The 25,266-nt window shown below is 41.8% G+C and overlaps 1 protein-coding gene across 3 annotated transcripts; it reads right to left on the bottom strand.

Annotated features, from left to right (window-relative positions):
* Positions 1-469: 469 nt before the first annotated feature.
* Positions 470-25,266, bottom strand: STK38 (serine/threonine kinase 38). Of its 3 annotated transcripts, none has more exons than XM_073319560.2 (16): positions 25,004-25,266; positions 21,281-21,416; positions 19,339-19,390; positions 19,061-19,183; positions 18,245-18,328; positions 15,756-15,879; positions 13,967-14,121; positions 12,554-12,656; positions 10,577-10,638; positions 9,529-9,646; positions 9,106-9,229; positions 7,746-7,841; positions 7,308-7,402; positions 2,232-6,391; positions 1,315-1,386; positions 470-669 (listed from the first exon to the last, which is right to left on the bottom strand). In XM_073319560.2, the coding sequence occupies exons 2-14, from the start codon at positions 21,409-21,411 to the stop codon at positions 6,261-6,263; spliced, it is 1,398 nt and encodes a 465-aa protein (XP_073175661.1). In that variant the 5' UTR covers positions 21,412-21,416; positions 25,004-25,266; the 3' UTR covers positions 470-669; positions 1,315-1,386; positions 2,232-6,260. The 3 variants fall into 3 exon arrangements, with proteins under 3 accessions (XP_073175661.1, XP_078705899.1, XP_078705900.1); XM_078849773.1 differs by having other exon boundaries at positions 5,923-6,391; XM_078849774.1 differs by having other exon boundaries at positions 21,281-21,413.

Below are 25,266 nucleotides of genomic sequence, written 5' to 3'. Positions count from 1 at the left end.
GAACGGCAGTCCTGGTTGCCCCTGACCCTCCAGCTCCATGGGAATAGAGCCGAAGACCCAACCCTAGCATCCTAATAACAGGTGCAGCTCCTTCCCTGTGCGCACAGCAAGGGTTAAGTTCACATGCAAAAGATCATCTCTGCACACATTTCAGGGGTTACCACTTAGACCGTACTGGGATCAACACCCCATTGTGCTAGACACTGTACACACAACAGAGACAGCCCCTTACACAAAGCATTTATAGAGTATAAAACAAGGGGAGCAGGGAGTTGTCTAACCATTGTCAAGGCATTGTGCCAGCCTGTGGTTACTAAAAGGTTTCAAAACACTAGATCTAGACAGGTAGCAACACTCAACTTGTCTACAGCTGTTTTGTTGCTGTTAAGTGTAGCCTGGGGGAAAAATAAGGGTACTGCACAGTCGAGAAGGGGAGTTATTACAATGGAGTAGGATAGATTTTACTCACTCTTCAGCAGTTTCAGTGCTGTTGGCTGCCTCTTGTGTACAAGACTGTAACCGTTTGGCATAATCATCAGCCATTGCCCGAGATCCCTCTGGCTGGGTATGGTGGAGGCCAGCACTGAAGGCTGTTGGCTGCGTGGGGTAGCTCGAACAGTGCTTGGAAGGCTTGAGGGTCTTCATCTTCATGAGCAATAATTTCTGTCACTGTAAAACAAAAGCCCCATGAGTTCCACACAAATCCGATTCGTTGAATTTTCTTTTTAATTTGGGACAGGCAGGGGGAGGGAATGTGTGTTCATTCATTCCTAAGAGTGCCTTAGAACTTAAGATGGAACCAGGACCAGCTTCTGACCCAAACCTTGAGCTACAAAAGGCTACCTGAACAGTCCTCGTTTCTGTAGCCCCTTCTAGCTGAGGATCTCTAAGCACATTGAGTGAGCTCTCAGCACTGGATAGGGGCAGGTATCAGCCCACTGGAAGAGACACTGGATTGGGAAACAGGTGACCTGAATTCCGTCCATGCTCTGACATGGTGGGTGATCTAAGGGAGTCAAAGATATGCCCATTTATAGGTTCCTAGGCTGAAGAGCGAGCAGCTGCTTATCAAGTCGATGGCAATTATGGAAGCTTCCACAAAGAAGCAAGAGTCACAGCAAGTCCAGAGTTTAATTTTACCACTCGGTAATTTCAATAGTGGCAAAGCAGCCTGGGAAAGAGACCCACATTACTGCTACCCCTTGATAAATGCCACCAGGTTTCTGGGACTAGGAGTGATTTGTACAAATAAACAGGCAAATGTGGCCCTGAAGCCATCTTTAATTAGACCCAGTAAGAGCAGAGAATACCTACCATCACTTAGTAACCGCTCTGCATTTAAGCTGGCCCTCATGGGCTAAGAAGGTATTTTAAGTTCTAGATCATCTGTAAAAAAATTAAAAGAATCTAAAGCACAGTTCTAAGTTAGCTCCAGTGACAATTCACCCACCTACTGCATTCTAGCTGATTGCAACTTGAGCTGGGGTTACAGCCTTTGTAAACAAACAGATCTTTAGGAATCCCAAGCCCTATTAAGTGGAATTACAGCTGTAAGTGATGATCAGATATTGGCCCAGGGCTGTGTGCTTTGGCAAGACTGATCCTGTGCTCAAAAGCAGACTGAACAAAAACTTGTGTTGAGGTCTGAACTGCCAGCTGGCTGTGGCAGGCCACAGTGTGGTAGGAAAGGAGTCTAATCTTCACTCACGCCACCAGAGCCTCCTTCAGGTCATCCCTCACTCCCTATTCCTGTCTCCACACAGCACATCAAACCACTTCTCGATACCCAGCCCCACCCAACAGCAACAATAAACCCTACACTTTCCCCTTACAGTAATAATAGGCCCCATCCTCAGCTGGTGTGAACTGACAGAGCTCCATTGAAGTCAGCAGAAGTATTCTGATTTACGCTGGCAATCTGGCCCAGAACCTTAACAAATCAGGATCATCACATGCTCCTCACCAAAGCAGCTTGTAACAATCCTCACTCAGGGTCTGGTTGGGGAGCATGGTCTAGTGCTCACAGCCACAACTCCTGACTGCCAAGGGGTTTGTGGAGAGGGGACCCCAGGCTTTCCCATTCCACCCAGGGAACTTTGGGCTACCAGTGGTCTGGCAACCAAGGCTGCTTAAGGGGGTCCTTTGTGGGCCTCTTCCCCTCTCCCCCCACATCATCTTAGTCCGAGACTTTCCCTGGTGGGGAAACCCAAACCACAATAAGAGGGGGTTACCAATGTCCAAGGTCCACAGGATACTTCCCTCGCTGGTTGTCTCTGGGGTTGCTCCTCTCTTCCCTTAGGCTTCCTCTGCTCAGCACTGCTGGATCTGTAGCCTGCAAAGCTGCTCACCTCCAGCTCTGCCACCCAAATGAGCTAATTCCCTGTCTTAATTCCTCCAGCAGATGGAGCATTTGCTGCAGGTGTGTGGGGGGCAGTAACTAAACCCAAATAATCCCTTAACCCCATGTTGCCCAGTGTGGGATTTGTACACCCCCATCACACAGCTACATGATCTCATGGTCATGTCTTTTGTCTTCCCATCAGCCTAGTACCAGGGTTTATTATAATCTCTTATGCTGAAAGACCATATTTCTTTCACCTGCAACATCTTATTCATTTGGGCAAAAGTAGAACGCACCTAAGGAAACAATCCTCAAGTCTATTTTAAAAAAAACCCAAGACACTTCCATCATCAAATCCAGAGTTGTTGTAGTCTAAGGGGCTAAAATGTCAAAGTCAATGTCTAAGCCAACGTGCCTAGGTGAAGGACCCTACTTTCAAAGTAATTGCTATTTTGCATATAAAAAAGTGTAAATATCAGCGAGAGACATTCCCCTTTGCAAAAACAAAACATAGCAGCAAATCTACAGTGACTGAAGAGGATTTATTTATTTACACAGCTCAGCAGAATGTAAAGATCATTCCATAAAAATAAATTGGGTTTCCCCTTGCTGAGACCCCAGCATCACACACAACAGATTTGCCAAATTTTACAATGTGCTTTAGTAACAGCATCATGTATTTACAGAACGCTTTTTCAACGGACAGTTTAAGGCAGAGTCAGGGCACAGTGATAGTAAGTGACACCTAAGTGCAGTTTTGTGCTAGGTAGAGTATGAAGAGAGGAACTGGCAGCATAATTTACGGTCACATCCATTAGGAAGGTTAAGATTAGAATTAGTTTCTCCTGCAGGTCTAGCTGGAAAAGAACCAGACCCACTCCTTGCAACCTTCACCGGTTTGCAGCTTTAAACAAAAAACCACAAGGCATTCCTAATTACCTCCATTTATCAGCTAATGAGAACATACACAAGCTGGTAACTTATTAACTTAATAAAAATGTTTGGCAAGCATATCTAGAAAAAAAGTACAAAAATCTTATTCTGATAGCAGTGAAGTGTGGATCCTGGAAATAATACACAGTACTGTTTTTCTAGTGTTGATAAACAAATACCTGTAGGAAAAGGCAGGCTCTGTTGTAAAGGAAAAATTACCACTTAGAAGGGATGACTGACAGGTTTCACATGTAGGGGAAGATTTTCAAAGGCACTTAATTCCCACTGAAAGTTGAAAGAAGTTAGGTTCGTAAGAGCCACTTGTGCCTTTGAAGTTCTCCACTTTTTAACTCAAGGACAATAATATACAACACCCAACTGGAGAATCTGAGTGTGGGGTCAGAAGGCATTCAGAAAATCACATGCGCACTAGAGATTTACATAACAAGGTATTGTTTATAGACTTTCACAGTGAACCCCTACAAACTATAATTGTATAGCTCTCTCCCTTGTTCTTTGGTATTTATAAAAACACCAGTCCCTTTTATTAAAGGGTTAACAATGCATCTGCTGTCTCAAAACCTTTTACTCCGAAACCAGAACAGCTTCAAAAGGGTTTTGATCTTCACATTTTAAGAAAGCAAGAATTGTAAAACAATTTTCAATAGTTAAAAATGCCAAGAGCTCTTCACTTTCCAATGGCTTATAAGGCAACGTTTTCAAATGTGGGTGACAGAGCAATTTTACCACATCTAAAATGTAATAATCAGTCCTTGATTTAAAAACAAAAACAAAAAAAACTAAGTAATATAAAAGAATGCTTTGCTGGCTAGCAAATAAAGCCCCTGATCTTTATTTTACTTTGCTTAAGTAGTCCTATGAATAATCCCATGGGCCCAAAGATCACTACTGTCAGAGTAAAAACTACTCTTGAATTTAGGATTGGCAGAATTTAGCATTTAAGCTGCTTACAGCAATGCACTGAACCAATTCCTACTACGCAGAAATACAACAACGCAGATTCAGGGTTTCTGGACGGTCTCATAGCTACGGCACTTAGGGAGAGGATGTTAACAAGTTGTCACCCACACTCTTAATCAGCCTGTTATGTACAGTATTTGCACTCAAATTACTCCTTCATTCAACATTTACCCTGTGACACTTTAATCCAAAAGACATTTAGTGGAATATTCCCTAATGCAGCCATTAAAAACATTATTACATTACAATCACAGTTTCTTCCCTTTGTTAGTCTAGAAAGCTAGGGCTATATACAAACGATAGCCACCAGGTCATCTTGACACACTGATCTAGCTTTTAAAAACAGTAGTTTTTAGCTGCTAGGTATTTTTAGTGTTCAGCACCAAAAATATAATGTAGCAGGAATTTAAACTGTTCAAACAGATATGCACTTGTTAAAAATCTCATTAATTTAACATCTAGTGACACACTAAAGACCAGCACCACAAGGGGGGTGGATCTGTTTGTTTCACGTGCCACTAGGAATGCACTGATTGCACCTCTTTTATAGCTGAGTGGTGTTCCTGCACATGGAAAGGAATTCTCAAGAGCTCAGCTGATAAAGAATCCTCCAAATTAGTTTGATCCAGTTAGACAGCTCTGAGAGGTGTTTAGGCAAGGGAAGGCACTTTGGGGCTCTCATGGAGAGCATCCTGATTATAAAGGAATACACTTTCATAATCTACATTAGGCAATAATTAGTCAAATAGAGACATGGCAGGACCCATGTACCAGAAGTTTCAGACCCCCCCTTGGAAGACTCTGGGTACAGATGTCTTAGCCATGGTACTGAGAGGAACTTTGAAATACTAAGTAAAGGATGGGAAGGCCACTGTGAATAAGGGTTTGTAAGAGGAGCCCTAGGCAGAATTTCACACTTTTTGCCATATCTTGCTACTTGACACTACCCCATGCCACTAGCAAGTTAGCATCATCATCTTTGAAACTGATCAAGGCCAGCAGATTTTACAAGTGGCCAAGAGATGGCAGCAGCAAGAACAGAAAACCCCATCTCCTGTCCTATTATACATAGGAGGCCCACCATCAATCAGGATAAACGGATTTCCCTCCCTCCCCTTCCTATGCCCCCGCCCCCCCCCATCTTACCCACTCCTTTTCTAGGTCAGCTCTTGTTATTGGCTAGTTTACTAATAATCTACAATAGTCATTTGTTTGCATGGAGGTTCTTCAGTACAACAGCTGGAAATTGTTAGCTTCCACAGAATAAATTCTACCAGGATGAGTGGCCTGTTTCTCCTGTCACTGCTCAGAAAAAGCAAAGTGTTACACAATTTTTTAATTTAGAAAAATATTTAATGGCTTGAGGGTCATTGTCTTAGTACCAAAAGTAAAGTGCACCACAACTTGAGGCTACTGATTGAGCTGAAAAATGCTATTAAAGAGGCTTTTGAGTTATAAAAAAATAGCACTACACACTACGGTTAAGGCAATACAAGTTTTGTTCATCTACTAGATAATTTACTGGACAGTTTTGTCTATCTCAAGCTTTAATTATTGCTTTATTTCCTCTGTGCTACAGTTCTTAGCCATTAGGAAAACAGTGCTGGCAGAACTGGCAGACTGAGTATATCACTCATTGCAGGACTGGTGAAATATTTTGTAAATACCATGTGCTTTGTGATGTTAGAAAGTAAAGGCGCTCTTCTCTCTCTTCCTCCTCTACTGGACTGAACAGTCTAGCAAGGAATTTAATGTGAAAACAGAGACAGACTTGCTCCTGAAGCAGCAAAAAATATCTGCCTGCATCAGAGGTGACAGAGTTTCGTGGAAGTTTTCAATGGAGCAGAAGAAACAAATCCAAGTAAATAACAATGGTGTGTAATATACTGTGACCTGAAAAACTTTTCAAAAAGTTCATAGCCCTCAGGTAAGTTGCTTTAAGGGCATAAACCCAGTACAGAGAAACAAGATCCAAGGCTCAGAAATAGTCTAAGGTCACAGTTCACTACTTTCCTGCTTTCATATAGGATGGTATTGCCCCTCGGGCTGTCAGCCCCTCAAATCGTTTGTAGGTGTAATTGATGAAGACCCAGTCTTTGTTCTTGTAGTCTGTCTCTGGATGGTTACTTGTGGCCACTGGAAGACAAAGCGATACAAGTGTTAGCTTCTTCAGATATTAAACTGTACTCATCATACGGAACACTGGACACAGCCTTTTAGTTTTAAAGAAATTATACAACTTCTGGTTGGGAAAATACCGTTTCCCAGTTTTATTCTTCAGTTCTAGAAAAAAGGGAGTCATTACAGTCTATTGTGTGTTAAAAATCCACATGCTAACAAATGCTCAAACAGGCCTCGACATAGAAGCTGTCATTACAAAACACATGGTGGAACCATCATTCGTTGATTAAAGCAGAGCCATTTTCGCCATGACACTAGAGAACGTTATAAAATTACACATATTAAGTCTCACAAATGTGCCCTGAGAAGCACTGCCACGTCCCAACTATACATTTCCATGGCAGTCATCACGCGTAACACCAGAGGAACCATCGTAGTCTTATTTGTACAAAAAGAGATGAACATTTTCTTTATAAAACACGTGTATCCGAAAAACTCAGGTAAGGCTATCAATGGCACTTCCATGAGGGATTTTTGGCTTTAATGCTACCACAAAATGTATTACACTAGTCGAGTGAGGAAGATAGGGGGAGGGAGAAAGATCTGACAGTTCTGAGTTTCGCTTTAGTTTGTGGGTTTAAGTCTGAAACTGCCCTCAAATCCCCTTACATCTAGATTTGCAGCAAATTCAGAGTCTGCTCCCACAAGTTTTTGCCTCCCTGTGATATCAGTGGAAGTTCTGTGCATGAAGGACTTGCAGAAGTGGGCCCACAGTTTGTAAAAGTTACCATTCAGCATTCCCCCTAAGCATTAGATGATTAAGGACTCTTATCCCGAACTTGCTATCAAGCCAGACTTGCAGAGTTTACTTTAACAGGAATCCTACATTATCATTATATGTAAAATAGTGACAAGAAGGGGAGATATTTACCTGTTGGTTTAAGGATATCTGATTCTGGAAAATCGTCAAAGTTTGAGGTGTCATCAATGCTTTTAATTTCTATTGATATTGCAGCAGGTCTCTCTCTGCCAAGAGCAACATTCTCAATATTAGGTTTTAAGGCAGGCAATGAATACATTCCATTTCTATAGGGACTCACAAAAAAAGCCTTGATCTGGATATGCTTGAACCTCAGAGAAGTCAGATGAGGATCTGAACCTCATCGCTGCCACGTAGGCCTGGTTATTTCACAGGCCTGGTTCCCTGCGTGTTCAAGTCAGAGCTGCCCATTTTACCATCACAGGCAAGTTTTTACTGTACCAGCACTTCTGACAAACCTAACAGTCTAATGTAATTAGACCACTGGATGGGAAATTAAACAAGGACTAGCTTTCTAGAAGGATGCTGACGTGTCTGGCAATGTCCTACCTGATATGCTCCCAGTCAACCCCTTCAAAGAAGGGGTTACCCTTGATTTCTTCAACACCAGGTGCACCAATTCTGTGCTCCCATTCACAGCAAAATCTGTGAAAGGAAGCATGAAAATAGTGAAGTGTTATATTTAGAAACAGTGAGTCATTTTAAACAGAAACTAGTATTTACATGTATGAAATTGTAACGGAAGGATAACGATAAGAGCTCTTATTTTAAAAGTAACACACCAACCATACTGAGGAATGTTAAGGCTGTGATAGAATATAGGGAATTTACTTTCAAGGATAATATGCCCTTTCATCCAGGACCAGCAGAGGGCAACAGTACACACAAAAGCATGTACATTTCACTTTTGTATTGAGACCAGATTAAAAACCGATCCGAGACATTATATACATAGTTAAGACTAAAGAGCAAAATGATTGCACATTCTCTTTCACAAGCCCAGCTCAATGTGCACGGAATAGGTTTATAAATCAAACTCTACACACAAATAGTGTCAGACACTTGCCTGTTGCATTACAATGGTGGGTCTGGAAAACAGTTTGAGACACTTCCAAGGAGGTTTGTAGGGAATTTATTCCCTAAACTGAGTCTGAGTTTCAGTGTGTATGTTTGCCTTGGTTTAGACAAAGACAAAATGTTTCTGGGTTGGTGATTGCTTTTTGTGGAACGCATAAAGGCTGATGGGGCGTTAACAGCCTTAAGGCAGATATGTATCATATGGAAGCAAAGTGGGTAAACCTTATTTCAGACAGGAGTTTGCTTGGATAGACTATTCAACTCCCAAAGGAATTTAGATCACTCATGAGAAGTGTTTAAATACATAGGATGGAAAGCCAGTAATTCTAACCTGCTATCCTAACAAGCGTAAGCCTATTTCAAGGACATCCTTTGCCAATATAAACAGAAAGGGTCCATACAGCCAGTTAATACAACTCAACATTCTCATTCTGTGTTTCCTTCAAGTGGAGATTCAATTTCTGAAGAATTCAGGGGCACAGGAAATGGGGGACGAAGACATGTGAGAGGCAAAAAAAGCTACGAGATGAGGTTCTCCCAAACATAAGCATTTTACAAGAGCCCCCATTAATGCAGTTCTTTAAGGGCTCCCAATTTAAATGACAGTGAACCACCATGAATTTGATGAGAAAAATATTTGATTAGCAACCTTCGTAGTCAATACATAAATGCGACAAATGCATCACCTTAAACTTTGAAGCACCCATTGTCTCATTAGGCAAGTTGTAAGAGAGGTGTTTCATGCAGTTTGTAGGATGAGAAAATTCATGACATGTAACAAGTGGCACCACACTACAAGCTTGGTCAGCTGCAGCAATTGACTGACTGGTACCTTAGAATAAGATCCTTTGCTTTCTCAGAGATTGGAACTTCCGGGGGGAAGGTCAGAGTCTCTTTCCAGTTCATCACTTTCTTATACGTTTCTTGAGGGGTCTCAGAACAGAAAGGGGGATAACCTAAAAGAGAAAATACACTCCTGCAATGAAGTAAAGAGTAATTTATGGCTACTAAAGCTTAAATTGAACTAATTTAAAGTCACCAGGGAGAAAAAACAGCAATAACTGCATTTGGGTTACAAGATAGCAGTTTAAAAAAATTCAGGTGAACAGCAAACTGGAGAAAATTGCTTAATGTGAAAATGGGCACTAAGTGTGAAGGTGTGCCAGCAAAGATAAACGAAGCCATGAAAAAGTGAACTTTGACTCTGCTATGAATTTAACATATACTCCAGGTTTGTGCATTGCTCGTTTCTTACCAATTAACATCTCGTACATGATGACCCCAAGTGACCACCAATCACAAAGCTTGTTGTAACCCGTCTGCATGAAGACTTCAGGAGCGATGTAATCTGGAGTTCCCACAGTGGAGAAGGCCTGAAATTGAATGGCTTCAGTTACACATTTTGAGAGAGATCCCGACAGACAAGTGACTGAGAAATCTTCACAGGACCAGAGGGCTCGAACAGAACCCACACAGACAACTTATTCAAACTAAAAGATGACTTTTTTTTTTAAAATAAGATCCCATATGCTATCAAGATACCATTAAAGTGAGAGCAGTGAAAAAACACTATTGTAGGGGAAGGGAATAAAACCTGTTTAAATGCTGCGGCTCTATTCTTACAGAAGATAGACTGTTAGAAACATTTCAAGTGAGATTAAGAAAGAGATAAATAATACTGTTTAAAAGTCTTTGTAGGAAGCTGTTCCTCCGGCCCCTAAAGAGGCAAAAAGGCTAAACACAAATTGCAGTATAGCCCTAGTTCACACTGGAGACTTGGCTCATGTTCATCTCTAGCATCAGCACTGCCAAGTAACACGTGATAGATGCAAATCTAATCACTGAGTTTCTCTACCAGATCCAGCTAGACTTGGGCAGATTTTATTGTTTACGAAATCTGCACAGTAAAATCACCACTATGTGCCTCAATCTGCTTTGTCCAGTTCTCTTAAGGCATCACAGTCTGGGTATGGGCTAGAAGTCTCCCCAGAGGCAATGTTATATTGGAAGTAGCTAAGAACTTGGCTAGTTTTAGCCATAATTGCACCAGAAAAAGCAACAAGCCATGGTGGTTCTCTATCTTAAGCATAAAAGTCACCAGAATTTTACAGATGGACAAACAAGAGTTATTTCTTTTTTAAAGCCCAACTGCACAGATCTTTCACAGTACTTCAGAGAAGTGCCCTGAGAGTTTTGAAAAGTGTCACGGTATAAATGCTGGTCATTTTTAATATCAATCAGCCAACCCACTTGCATCTCAGAGCTCACCCATGAGCATCTGTAGACAGAGGGACTGCACTTACCAACTGACGTCTATTTCTCTTCCATGTTTCTGCTTTCCTTTTGGAATTCATGTTCTGGAAAGCTAAAGAGGACCAGAACACACAGACATCAGTATTGCTCATTTCGCTTTTCTTTTCCACTTTTTATCCATGATAAATAGCCCCACTTGAAGTTATACATAGAGGGACAGAGTTACTCCTAGCTCATCTGTAGCTTCCAGACCCTGCCACTTGACAGTCTGCCAGCACTAGACACTGCTGCATTCTTTGCACTAAAGTTAAAATTCTGTAAGCACTTCCATTAGACATCCATGTTTTCAGAAGTTTATAACTCCAGGAACAAAATACTCACTTCAAGATGACTACATTTAAAAGATTAGATTCTGATCTCACTTACATCCATGTACATCTGGAATAAATCTCATTAATCCAACAGAGTTAGCTCAGCTTTAAAATGATGTAAAAGAGATCACAACCCAACCTCTACTCTCTGTAAAGTTCCAAACAAATCTATTCACACACGGTATATGCTTTTGTTTGCTGAAGGCAAAATAAAGACATTGATGTCTGAGGGTCTTTTCGTCACTCACATAGCATAGGCCCAACTAGTTAAAAAAGCCTAGATTGGGTACTTGGGCCTTAACTGCTTAGTAAAACCCTATCTCTGATGACAGGCATGTCAGGTATGGTCAAGTTATGGTATTTTACAGCGCAAGCACTCAAGCTACTGTGCAACACAGGAACAGGAGGGACAATATAGGTCAACATTTTCTTTGCATCCATCTCTTCTCTGCGAATTCAGTTCAGAAAAGCTGTTCTCAGATTGAGAGCCCTGGAGACTGACGTCCTCTCTGTCCACAGAGCAGGTAAAGCAGAAGCAGCAGCAGCGCCAGCTTCCCAACACTGCCCTCCTATCATGCCTCAAACCTGATCTGAAGGGACCATCTGTAAAGGACAGAGGGGTGTTCAGTCTCTACAGCTCAGAGAGGCCAAAGACAGACTGCCAAAAACGGGTCAGTTAGTACTAACTATGTTGGTGGTTTTTGTAATGTGTACTCCTGTTCACCAGGAATTGGACTCACAGTGGTGTCAATCATTTCAATGAAACTATTTTGAGATAGCCAAGACCCTGACTACTAACCATAAATGTTAGTTAATTGGGATCTCAAAGCCTCTGATCAGGAGGAACTGTTTCTTTTAAAAGCACTGGGGTGAATATATCAAAAGCCTCTTTACTAGTCACACATCCTCACCACGGAGAAATAGCCAAGAGAAAGTGACTGCCTCCTTTTTTTCAAGTAATATATGAAAGAGGAGCTAGCAACTACAGAATCATATCAAGATCTAGCACAGAAGCATTTACATTGGTGTTGCTGCAGAGGGAAACTGACTAGAAACTGAAGTGAACAAAGTTTTCTGTTTCTTCCTAAGGACCTAGCTTCAGGAGAGTCTGCAATTTCCTATCATTCTGGTGCTATGTTCCAGCTCTTCTTGCGAAACAATTTTAAAGATTTAGATTCTGGGGATGTGCATTCCCAAAAGTTAAAATATCTCCATGCCTCCACATGTGCTATGGCAGGGCTGGCCACGTTAGTCCTGTGTGCTGCTACTGTGCCATCTGCTAGCAGTCCTTGCTACAGTACATGCAATGAGCCTACCGTGTAGTACATCAAGGGAAGGATAACGTGAGACTGGAAGGAAGGAGCTAGCTTATCGGAAAGGTAAATGCTTATATTTACATAAATATCTTGGTAAGTAGCAAAAATAAAAGAAGTGCACAGTGCAGAAAGAGCAAGAGGGAAGCTGCAGTTTAACAGGGACTAATGTGCCACATATACCATTCACCCTTTTATCCCCAAACCCTCCACACAGGCAGGATTCATTAGATCCCTAACAGCAGCTTTCCACCACTGTGTTGAAATCAGTCCTCTTCGGAATTTCTAACGCCATTCCCATAGGAGAGAATGTAAGTGCTGGTACTGATGACAGAGAACTTACTGAAATCACTCGGAAGACTGTGGTTCAAGTTCCTGTAGAATTCCGTTCGGTGAGCCTTCTTTAGCCCAGTGCAGAGACCGAAATCTGATAGTTTCACATGGCCCTAGAGATGCGGAGACCCAAAATGCAGAAGAAATACAAGACATCCACCCAAAGAATAGAGTTATTTACCCATTTATTTCATATGACAAAACACCAAGCATATTTATTATCTTGCTCTAGCCTACAACTGGTATGAGATATTGAACAACCCTAGGGATAATTTTCTGCACTGCCACACAGTGGATGTGATTCAATTTCCAGTAACGTTCCCAATACCTGTTTACTTTAATGGGAGCTGAAGGCACTTCCCCTTGCAGGATCAGCCCCATAGTCCCTTGAGGGAGAATATTGACCACCCCAGATAAGAACAAAGCGTTTCCAGGAGCAGTGCTGTCTACTCCTCTGTTAGAAAGTGGATGAGTCATGGGCGGACTTGCTAAGACACAGGATATTCCACAAAGAAAAATGTTACTCTGCCCAGTGCTTGAATTTGTCTTATCCACAGTGCAAGGCAGCAATGACTTTCAATGTGAAGTTCTTTTTTGAGCCTAAAAATGGCATATTATATCCTAAACTTGCATGACTCTGTAAAGATCTGCTCCAATCGGAGCACTTCATTATAGTTTGGAATTAACAGAAGTAGGTAAATTCTTCTTGCCAGCAAATTTGTCCCAGACAAGGTAAGTAGAAAAATATAAAATTTTACTTAGCAGTAGTAAGGTATTGAAACACCCCAACTTCCTGGGTACTACCTACTATAAATACATACAAGTAAACAGGTATCCTGACCAGTCTGGAGAAAGATTTTGAGAAGAGCTAATGAGACCGGAAGCCTAATGAATCAGCAACATCCCCACACTTGGTGTAAACATACTACTCAATATTTGGTGAACACACGCAAAGCAGATGTCAGACCCAAAGGAAACGTCTTAGACTAAGGAGGAAGAAATGAAACCAAAAGATGGCTTTAAAACAGCACTGAAAACCACCAAGATCAGTTCAAACAACTGCCACAGGAGAGCACTCTGTAAATAAGGTACTGTCAGCTGAAGACTAGATTGAGGTCGCTTCACTTCTATCAGGACAATGGAAAATATCCTCTGCAAGGGTAAGAAATTGAAGGTTAACTAACCGATAGTGCCATCTATCATAGCATTCTGAATTCTAAGTTACCCAGTATATCTGCTGCTAACCCAAACGTCACCTAGTTGTTAAGGTAATATCCTTTGTTGGACCAATTTCTGTTGGGGAAACTCTCCCCAACAGAAATTGGTCCAATAAAAGATATTACTTCGCTCACCATGTTTCTGTCATATCCTGGGACCGACATGGCTACAACAACACTGCATGCAGTGGTTAATATATTTGTACCTTACTATCCAAGAGGAGGTTATCTGGCTTGATATCCCGATGGATAAAACCAAGCTGATGAATGGAGTCAATGGCTAGCACAGTCTCCGCAATATAAAACTGAGTCTCTTCTTCGGTTAGGGTGTCTTTTTTCATCAACAGTGTCATCATATCACCTAGAAAAAGTCAGCCACCACAAACAGCAGAAGTAAATACAAACTGATAATTAAGCCCTAGCCTCTTAGTAACATATGTCACCAAAGCTAATAAATAAGACATCCATTTTACATTTCAGTGAATGTAGACAGTTTTTATGAAACAATTATATTTTGTACATTGTGGATTCACAAACACCCAAGAAATGCATATAGAAGTGTAATTAGTTCTTCGCTCAGCTACAGTCGAGCCTGTTGATGCTCATTAGTTTGTTCAGTTGAAAGAGTATTTAGCAATTAGATTATGAAAATAAAGCTTCAATAGAATGCCAGTTCTTTGGGGCAGGGACCATGACTACCAGTTTGTTTGTACCCTGATTGAGGCTTCAGGTTGCTAGCACAATACAGATACATAAATTTAAGATGTACACTATCTTAGATTTTTAAATTAACCTAGATTCCACGCAATGTCTTCTCTCGGTGACATCACAAATAGAATGATCACAGGCCATCAGCTGGCGCTAACAGAGAATGTCAGCTTGACATTGTTTAGTGATGTAAAGCCACATACAGGAATTTGTTGGTGGCAGGTATTAAGACATCCAATTTTATAGAAACCCAGTAGACCCAAACTAATTTGTACTAATCACCAAGAGACTCACTGAAATACTAGATTCTGTGAATTAGCGAGTAGATGAAATTTAAAAGGATATGCCAAATGCGTGTTGGTTCATTATAATTTTAGTTTAGTTTTCATTAAAGACTTGATAACATACCAAATAATGTTATAAAGTAATGGATATAAAAAAGCCTCACTACAATAGTCAGTTATATAGTTGTCACTGAGAAGTGAAGAGAGACTGTCTTGTGAGCGTGTAAACTATTGTGTGCTATTTAGCAAGCCTCTACTGCATTTTATTTTGTGTCAGTCTATCTGAGAGTTTCTGTCTCAGTTATAAAACATCCAATTAGCAAAAAGGTGAACTGTCTGATAGAAATGTCCCACAAACCAAAGTTAGCTATGGACAACCACACACAAGATCTGGACCTTAGATAACAATTCTGCAGCCAGAAACACATTTAGCAAGAACAGACTGCATTACTGCACAATGTCAGGTCTGAAGTCAATCATTTGGTTTCAATAGTCAAATCATGTTTTCCGTATAACCCAGCAAGATTTCAGTATAACCTTCTTGCTAGTGAACTCCAGTAGTTTCAGCACTCAAGAGTTAACCTTTAAAGCTCTTCTTTGCAGACAAGAGGTTTCTGATGCAAACCAACTACAAGAAAAGAGTTAGAAAACTGAAAGCTGTTAAGGTTCTAAGAAGATAGATGTCAGACTGTGAAGATAAGGCTTGACAGAACATCTAGGTCAAGTTTGCAAGCATCTGTACCTAAGCATGAATGCAAAAGCCCCATGGTACAGACAGGTAACTTTGGGCCTGACCCTGTAAGGTGCCAAGCACCCTCATTCCCCAATGAAGTCACCAGACATTAAGAATGGCTCAGTTCCCTGCAGGATCAGACCCAAGACAACACTGTAAAGCAATTACACGTGTACAAATACCAGTAACAAAGACAGACAAGATTTGTTATATAGCCAGAAGACGGCCACAGAACAAAACGAAAGGGACCTTTTGATCTCAGGTAATTACCTCCAGGCAGGAACTCCATGATAAGGTAGAGGTTTAACTTATCTTGAAAACTATAGAACATTTTCACAACCCACAAACTGTCTGCCTCCACTAGAATGTCCCGCTCCGCACGAATATGGCCAACCTAGGGTATATGTATGCATGTGATTAATTATTACATTTATTATGTTTTATTAGACGCATTTATCTTCACACACAATTCAAACACTGTTTTGAGGGGATTGAAAGACTGAATATGCAACTGTCAAGTCTCTACACGAGGAATGGAAATACTAGCCCGTCTCAATACTTTCATCACTGGATATTTTCACGTATTAAAATAGTGTGACAGGTTTTCAGGCAATTATAACTTTTGAAGACTGCAACAGCTTAAAAAATTATGCTTCTGAGAATGAACAGGCAGAAAACCTTACTAAAGGTCACTGCCATTCTTTCATATGCTTTGTTTGGAATGTACCTACTGAATAAATTCCTTAGGATTCTGACTCAATCTGACCCCTCAGTGCATAGATCCGAAGATCCTTTATGTTCAAAGGTTTCAACTGTAAACCTTAATGACACGTTTTTGTTCTGAGGATCTTTGAAAAAATTATCAAGTTACATCAGTAGATCTACTAACTGCAAAGGGAATGTTTGCGTAAGTAACTGTTCACCAATATAAGCAAAGGGTTCACAATATGACCCTAGTTTTAATGGCAATTGAAGGGCTCGATCCTAGAAACACCACCTTAAGTAGCGTTTGCTACTACAATTAGTCCAATTAAATGCAGTCAGCAGGACTATTGACAGTAGCGAACACTATGTCTAGTAGTGAATGGTTGCATGATCAGGTCCTAAAGAGGTCTTTGTCCTCATCCATTGGAACAAAAGACGAGTAACACCGTAGCGTGTAACTCAACCCACTGCATACAACTATGCAGCAAATTTTCATGGAGAAAAATAATCCCATTTTACCCTAGATGACCATTTATATATACACCTACTATACCTATAAAAAATGGATCCCCTCCAAGTCAGAAGTGCAGCTGTGGCTAGGGTAGTATGGAGAAGCTTGTCTTACAGCTACCTGCTTTATACCTGGACTGTAGACAAACAGAGCACTTCAACGTCTAATATTGTTACTTCCTTAACCTTCACATGGAAAAGAGAACATTGATTGAATTATAGATATGATGAAAATACACATTCGATTTTGAGGTGCTTATTATACAAGATAAACTACTTACTATCTGAGTTAAAATATCTGCTATATTAAGAGCACTAACTAAAACATGCACAAAGGGTACTAACTACAGTTCAGAACAGTTAACATCTAGCAGATGAGACGTGGATATTTCATGACTGAGATTGGGAGTCAAACCCAGGTCTCAAAACACATCAGTGCAGGCCCACTCACCAAGCACTGACTTTCAAAATTGCTATGCAAAGACAAAGAGGTCAAGAACGCAATGCTATTTTTTCAACGAATACTTTTAAAAGACAAAAGTTAATTCAGGAATTACTGCCTACAAAAACATTGCTTCCTAGATGAACTCCAGTGCCGAAGGTGGACTGATTAGTTCAGACTAATATTCCCAGAAGGGCTATCAAAGATATAATACAATCATTCAGAGATTGGCATTAATATGAAAAGTGCCACTACTTTGGAGGTCCTGCGAGTGAGTCTGAAGGATTCATGCAGTTCCAGCAACTGATATTTACAATTAAATCCATTAGACATGCTAAATCAGGATGAAATCAGACTTGCAGTAAGCCAGCACTCTGAAGATTGTATTGAGAGTTCACATACATATCTTTGGTTTCAAATGGTAACATAATATCACAAAATGCAGAAAGAGGAACATGATCAGTTGCAATACAAGTGTTCCTCTGTTGCTGTTTAGAGGAAAACTGCTAATTTCCTACACCTTGCTTCTCCATGTTTTCAAATGGAAACAGAATGTTCAGTCACACTCTATATCTGATCACCATGCCTCTTGTGAAAAGCCAGTACAACTGAAACCTTCATCAAGAAATTGACCAAGGTTGCAGAGACAATGAATTTTTTTTAAATGCTGTTTTGAACATGTGAATACATACATATTAACTAATCACTGATAAAAATAGATAAAGAAATATATTAAGTGAAAGCTATATTTTTCCTCATGACCACATAAAAGTTATGTAATTTCTCTAGAGTCTTCCAGAAAGAGTTACAATAAGGCTGAAATGTTCTAAGCGCTTTAGGGAAAACTGAGTATCCAAATCGAAGGCAGGTTGGAAAGTCAAAAAAAAAAATCCATCCACACCCCCTTAGCAGTTTTTAGCTAGCAAAATCTAAACCATATGTTGCAGTGATTATTCTTTAGTTTTTTTGGTTTTTTTTTTTTTTTTAAATATAGGCCCACTTTTGTCCCCCAGGAATCTGAGTTTGCAATGGAGCAGAAAAAAAAGATTTTAAAAAGAGGCAGAGCTACTAGAATTGCTATTTGAAAATTAATAGTAATCACCTGCTCTTTTTCAAGCATGTCAGCTTTGCGTAGTATTTTCATCGCATATACATGCCCTGTGTCCTTCTTCTGGACAAGCCGCACCTTCAAGTTTTGCAAAAATATGGAGTCAGAAACACATCCTTATCCCCCCAACTTTTCCAGGTTTCTTTTACAGTATTCTGGGTACCATACCCTAAAAGCAAACATTTAACTTCTATTTTGCAAAGCAGAATCAGATTATAAGGACAACTAGCACTAACTGTCTTATGATATGGTAATGGGATACAGAGCCAGCTACCTCTAGGACACCAGATCACTGTAACAAAGAGGATACCATTTGATATCATTTGGCAATCTGTAACATGAAACAAGTTGGTTGGTCAAAACCCAGTTTAGTGGGCAAGTTTCTATGTCATGAAAACCCATTATTAAAGGCCCTTTGGCATGCAGTTTCTGCTATCACTGCATCCCATTACTACAGGGCCAGGATGGAGGCACACTGGCACAGCAGCGTCACACCGGCACTGCTACTGTTATATCTGTTCTACAGATAGAGGGGCTTTCCAAGGTTGCCAGCCAAGCCCATTTCACCAGCATTTTGGTCCTTTTAAAGATGTGGAGTTTTGCTTGTTTGTTTAATACAAACTAGCACTGACTACATATAAAGTCTGATGCATTTTAATGTCAAACTTTAAACAAAGATTCAGCAGTGATTATTGTGTCATTTGGCTTCAAATTGCACTGTTCTGATCTTTTAAAAAGTCTTTTCAAAAGCATTCCAGTCCCTATAATGCTACTACAGTTTTATTCAGTAATCAGTTGCTCTGTTCTTACCTCTCCAAATGCTCCTCTGCCTATTACTTTTAAGGATTCAAAATCTTCCAAACCAAGTCTTGTTCTCTTTAACCGAAGAAACTCGGTTTCCTTTCGGGCATGTGCGGACCTCCTGATTCTCTTCTAGTGTTTGTTTTAAAAAGAAAGCCATACGGTTTATGAGATTCCATAATGAAGTTCTCATCTGGATCATACTGAACCAATCAGAGAGGTTACTAAAGGTATGACTATGGGTTACTTATATTATCTAACCAAAAAACTTGTTTTCTGTTCATTACCTCTTCATCTTTTAAACCTTCCTCTTCCATCACTTTTTCTAGCTTCTTCTGTCTGGAAGAAAAAAAAGAAAAAAAAAGCAATGAAAAAAATTCTTGTTTAGTTCTTCAGAAAATCCTATAAAAAGCACAGATACTTTCAACACCTGGAAGTGTTGTCTAGAACTAAGTCAGCGGACTAGGAATTTGGATTCAATATGGAAGTGTGAAGAATCAGAGTTATGGAAAGATGCTGGTCTCTCCAGTTTTAAGCTCAAGCTTACCTTTCCAATAGAAGTCCAACTTCACCCTCTATAACTTTGCTCATCTAAACCAGTCTGCCTGAAATTTCACATGCCTTATTTTATGCAAGGATGGTCTGGTGGCTACACCTGGACTGAGGAAATCTGAGTTCAAATCCTGGCTCTGCCACTAGCTTCCTGTGTGACACCAGAGAAGTCACTTAGTTTCACTGTACCTCAGTTCCCCTTCTGTAAAATGGGTCATATAATTCCCTACCTACCTAGAGGTGTTGAAAGAATAAATTCATTAATGTCTATGAGATGCTCAGCTACCTTGGAGATGCGGCCATATTTGTACCTAAACTGATATTAATGGTTTTCTCCCTTAAAATATGGACACATTTACAACCTTAATTCCACTTTTTTCCCCCCCTTTTTGGTTCAAGGAAGGTAATCTCTATTTTTGTTGTTCAGATTTATCTTTGGCCACTGCAGGAAAAATTCCTACATTAATTATGTTCTGAGCTTCCTGATGGCCTTTTCAGCATCATATTATACAAATGCACTGAAGAGTTCCTGTTCAATATGCAAGTCATTCTTTGCAAGATCCTTTTCCAGCCTCCAGATGCCACTAAGCAACTGCTGGGGTATGATAACATTTTAGCCCAACATCTCTATCATGTATACTGAAATTGCTCCCCCCTTATTTAGGCACCTAGGAAGTACGATTTGCTCACCATCTCTCTCTAACACCCCACTCAAATACCAAATGTGAATTTCCGCAGCAGTAGTGCTCAGCAGGACCAAGCAATGTTGAAGCTTTTTCCAACATTAAGCGTTTACAGGAAGCCTTTCTGAAAATTCTGGTTATAGGCCTATTCTTGTGACATGCTCACCACACTGAAGTCTCACTGAATTTGATGGAAGTTTAGGGTGCTCAGCACCTCTGAGAATCTGGCCCACAAAGAGAAAATACAGGTTTCCAAGGATATTTAAGGAATTTATCATATCTCATCTATCGAAGCCTATTAGATTCCTCCCGCCTATGAGTTAGTCAAGTTAATGTTAAATTACAGTCTTTACAGCAGCTGCTTGCCGCCTTTGAACAAGTGAATTTCCCTTTATCAGAGGGCTGCATCATAAACTGTAACAGAAAATGAAGCTGAAACCACATGACTTCATAAAACTACAAGAAATGTTAAAAGGGAATAAAAATCAAAAGGAGCAACAGTTGAAAGAGTAAGTATTTGTAGAGACTGGCCTCTTACTTTACTGCTTAAATGAATCTAAGCTAAATATACAATTGGGTTTCCACTAAGATATATTGAGTCAAATAGACACATTGTCAAGATTTAAGTTTGAAAGGAAAATGTTTCAACTGATTTCATCAAAGCATGCTCAACAAAATGGCTTTTTTTTAAATTGCTCAGCAATGGAATAATGGATTTAAGAGCAGATATTCTGAATCAGAAAAACATCTTCTTTTAATTTACAATAATGTCCTCTAGCTAACCATTTTTACTCATCAACATCATATTTGAGAAACTCAGATAAGTAAGGTAGTTAATAGCAAGGCCTAAGGTAACATTAAGGTAAGTTAAATTTGAGCTACAATTTACTAAATAGCACCTGCTCAAATGGGACCTCAAGTTAAACAATCATGCCACTAGTTTCCTTTCACTTCTACACAGACGCACTTTCCATCTCCCAACTGGGATTTTTACCTCATTTCGCGTTCTTCATGTTGTGCTATGAGATTACTATAGAAGTTTTCTAATGTCACTTTTGTCATTGTAACTCGCTCCTTGGTGTGGTTACTCATGGATGAACAGGGTGTTGGACCCGTCATTGCCATGGCTACTAGAAAAGGGGGAAAAAAAGGGGAAAAAAATACATTTGACATTATTAATGACAATAAAACATGAAAGCAAGAATTCTGACCAAATAACTGACACTCAACTACATTAGACGCTGGAATTAAGAATCCAGACTGAAGTTAATATTTCATATAGTTTTAATATTTAAGTTATCAGAGAGAGAAAAACGATAGACTAGTTGTCTAAACTGGGCACCATCAGTTAATGAGAGAGTCTGAAGGGAAGAGGGTTACAAAATAAAAGGTACAAGTCAGGCTTCCTGTTTTTGAACAGCATTCAAAAAGAGGGAAGGAAACTTGACAAATATTATGCCTCAAAAACCACATTTTAGGCAGTATTGAAAATGTTTTGTACTTCACCCAATCTATTCTCCTAATCTTGTAAAACTGTTAGGCATGAAAAACCCACCCCGAGACTCCCAGTCAGGGGTGCCTTTTTCTTTTACACTTCGAGAAACAAGGTACCTCTACGTTTGTCAGTCACATGCAGAGCCCCTTATTATGAAACTTACCAGGAGCCAAAATATTAAATGGATGTGTGGAGCAGCTGAAGACAGACAAATTTGCTATTTTTAGCTACTTTTGCAATTAGGGTCTCCCACTGTAGCAGACATTTCCACAAACAGCCTGCCAAAATCCAGATAGATAATTACCTCTAAACAAGTACGAACTTAAAAAATAAAAATGATCTTGAGGGGTTTTTTTGTTTTGTTTTTTTTGGGGGGGGTTAAGTATACTGCATCTACATCTTAAATTAAATTAAAAATAAAGTTTAAGAAAAACACAAAAGCTAGCCGATTCCATGTTATGGTTCAAATTCAGGGCAAGATCCTAGCTTGTTTATTGTAAGAAACAATAAGTAAAATGTAATGTATATAAAATATACAAGCTCTTTGAACAATTTAAGACAGTGTTTTCATTGAAAAAAGGAGTACTTGTGGCACCTTAGAGACTAACAAATTTATTTGCGCATAAGCTTTCGTGAGCTCACAAAAGCTTATGCTCAAATAAATTTGTTAGTCTCTAAGGTGCCACAAGTCCTCCTTTTCGTTTTGCAGATACAGACTAACATGGCTGCTATCGAAAACCTATTTTCATTGAGGTTTTCTAGTGGCAATATAACCCAAAAGAGCAAAATTCCCATGGCTGGAACACAGCCCTAGAAGTCAGAGATAAAGACAGAGGTATCATTTAGAGACACTATCTCATTTATAGGGCTGCAGGTTTGGCAGGGTGCAGAAAAAGTCATGCATACTGTGACTTCTCTGTTTGTCCATGAGGCTCGAGGGGGGTGGGGCATGGAGGGTGGTGCAGAGGGAAGGCCCAGGTGGAGGAGTTGGATACGGAGCCCACCTCACACTCACTCCACAGCAGCAGCTCCTGTGCGGCTGGGCCCAGCTCCCCACTCTGGGCACGTTGCAGCACTACTTACTCAAATCTGGCCCTGCTGCCTCTCTCCCAATCACAATGAAGTGGAGGCAAGGCCAAACGAGAGCAAGTGGCGCTGTGACTCCATGCACCAAGTCGCAAGACCTGGAACAGGGAGCATGGCCCAGCCCCATGGGACACAGGAGCCACCGCTGTGTCCCTGGTGAGTGCAAGGCAGGCTCTCTCTCTCCAGCCCCCTCCTACCTCCACTCCCCCTGGGCCTCCTCTCCTCACAGAGCTAGGATTAGGGTTTCCATGCCAGGGCCAAGGGTGCTGCTATAAGTGGTTGGTGCTCCCTCATTTATCAGGGCATTTTTAATTTAAAAAACAAAATCCCAGAGCAGTCACGAAACCCTGACTTTTATTAAAGTTACAGTGACTGCTCCATAAATTTTAATTCTAAAAAATGAAGTGACAAATCTGAAATCCGAGGCACCACAGGTGTGCATGGCCCTATAGATAACAAAAAATGGCAGGCCCCAAAGACCTTATAATAGAAGCTATTTTTATTTGACCTGTTAGACATCTTCTCTTTCTTCAAAGAACACAGGCAACGTAGGGACTGTTGAGGAACTTTTGTTGTATTTTTGATGAAGTTATTTCTTTAAAAAAAAAAAAACCAGCTCAAAGTGACACTATCTGAATTAGAAAGGACAGATTCTCTCTATACACAGCACTTCAAGAGCGTGCCGATCCGGTATCTGTGTACTGTAAGCACATTTACATCACTCACATTGATTATGCTAAAAGAAAAGGAGTACTTGTGGCACCTTAGAGACTAACCAATTTATTTGAGCATGAGCTTTCGTGAGCTACAGCTCACTTCATCGGATGCATACCGTGGAAACTGCAGCAGACTTTATACACACACAGAGAATATGAAACAATACCTCCTCCCACCCCACTGTCCTGCTGGTAATAGCTTATCTAAAGTGATCATCAGGTTGGGCCATTTCCAGCACCAAATGGCTGGGAGGAGGTATTGTTTCATATTCTCTGTGTATATATAAAGTCTGCTGCAGTTTCCACGGTATGCATCCGATGAAGTGAGCTGTAGCTCACGAAAGCTCATGCTCAAATAAATTGGTTAGTCTCTAAGGTGCCACAAGGCCTCCTTTTCTTTTTGCGAATACAGACTAACACGGCTGTTACTCTGAAACCATTGATTATGCTACTAGTTCCTATTTCCCAGAAAACCATCCAGTGACAAAGCCGGGATTGGGTGGCAGATAAAGGGAGGGGGAGGAAAACAGACAACTGTCCCCCACTCAAATGCAATTATGCATGTGTGAAGTTTGATAAAAGGGAGATTTCAGAGTAGCAGCCGTGTCCGTCTGTATTCGCAAAAGGAAAAGGAGGACTTGTGGCACCTCAGAGACGAACCAATTTATTAAGGGAGAGCGCGCGCGTGCCTCTATTTATCTATACAACATGGTCAGTGCAGGCGCCCCGCCACCACGGCTCAGCCTGGACTGGGAAGGACCACCTTGATGACCCAGAGGAGACGGCCCATTTGGCCGTCCGCTGGCCGTAGGATGACCAGAGAGCAAGTGTGAAAAATGGGGACAGGGGGCCCCAGGGCGCCCACATGAGACAAAGCCCCAAATATCAGGCCGGTCCCTGTAAAATCGGGACACCTGGGTCCCCCCCGGCTGGCGGTGCCGCCCACAGGGCGAGCCGGGGGCCGTAGGAGCCGCTCGAGGGGGGGGCAGTAAAAGGAGCCCGCCCCGGGACGCGCCTTGTGACCCCGGCCCTGGGAGCTCAGCCCCGCAGCCCGGGCCAGGCCGCTGCCCACCCGGGCGCCCTGTTCGGCGAGAGGCCGGCAGGCCCCTCACGCCCGGCGGCTGGGGCAGCTGCAGGCTGCTCTGCCACAGGAGCGAGGGGCTGAGCCCGCCAGGGGCAGCCAGCGCGGCCTCCAGCTGCCCGGGGGCCTGGGCGCGGGGGGGGGGGGGAGGGGAAGCCGGGGGGGGCAGGAGCTGAAGGGGAGACCGGGGGGGGGGCACAGGCCGGGAGGGAGGATGCAGCGGCAGACTGGGGGGGGGGGTGCGGGAGGCAGCGGGGCCGAGGCAGCTCCCCCCGAGGGGAGGGGGCCCGTCACCGGGGCAACAAGCTGAGGGGAGGGGGGGCCGGGGGAGTCACTTACCGGAGCCCCCCGCGGGGCGGAGATGGGGGCGCGGACCCAGCCCCTCCTCAGAGCCGGAGACTCGCTCCTCACTGGGACGGGCGGGGGGGGGGATGGGGGAAGGGATCGGGGTGCGTCGCTACCGCCGCCCCCCCAGCGCTCTCCGCACCGCCACTCACGGAACGGACGGCGCCGCGGACGGGACAAGACCAGCAAGCCTCCCCCCCCCTTCCCGGAGACTCCGACGACGTTGCGCATGCGCCGCCGCCCTCTCAGCGCCCAGT

Source organism: Lepidochelys kempii, chromosome 21 (assembly GCF_965140285.1).
Source record: "Lepidochelys kempii isolate rLepKem1 chromosome 21, rLepKem1.hap1, whole genome shotgun sequence".
NCBI lineage: Eukaryota > Metazoa > Chordata > Testudines > Cheloniidae > Lepidochelys > Lepidochelys kempii.
Note: the sequence above shows the minus strand (reverse complement) of the source record. Positions and strands in the feature narration are given on the sequence as shown.

What these genes read in the sequence shown, in the direction of transcription:
- STK38 (XM_073319560.2), bottom strand. Translation starts at nt 21,411, where the DNA reads ATGGCAATGACGGGTCCAACACCCTGTTCATCCATGAGTAACCACACC. An exon ending in ACATGCTTGAAAAAGAGCAG is followed by an intron (nt 15,880 to 18,244) that starts GTGATTACTATT and finishes CATATACCCTAG; the next exon opens with GTTGGCCATATTCGTGCGGA. An exon ending in GCAAAGGATCTTATTCTAAG is followed by an intron (nt 7,842 to 9,105) that starts GTACCAGTCAGT and finishes TTCCTTTCACAG; the next exon opens with ATTTTGCTGTGAATGGGAGC.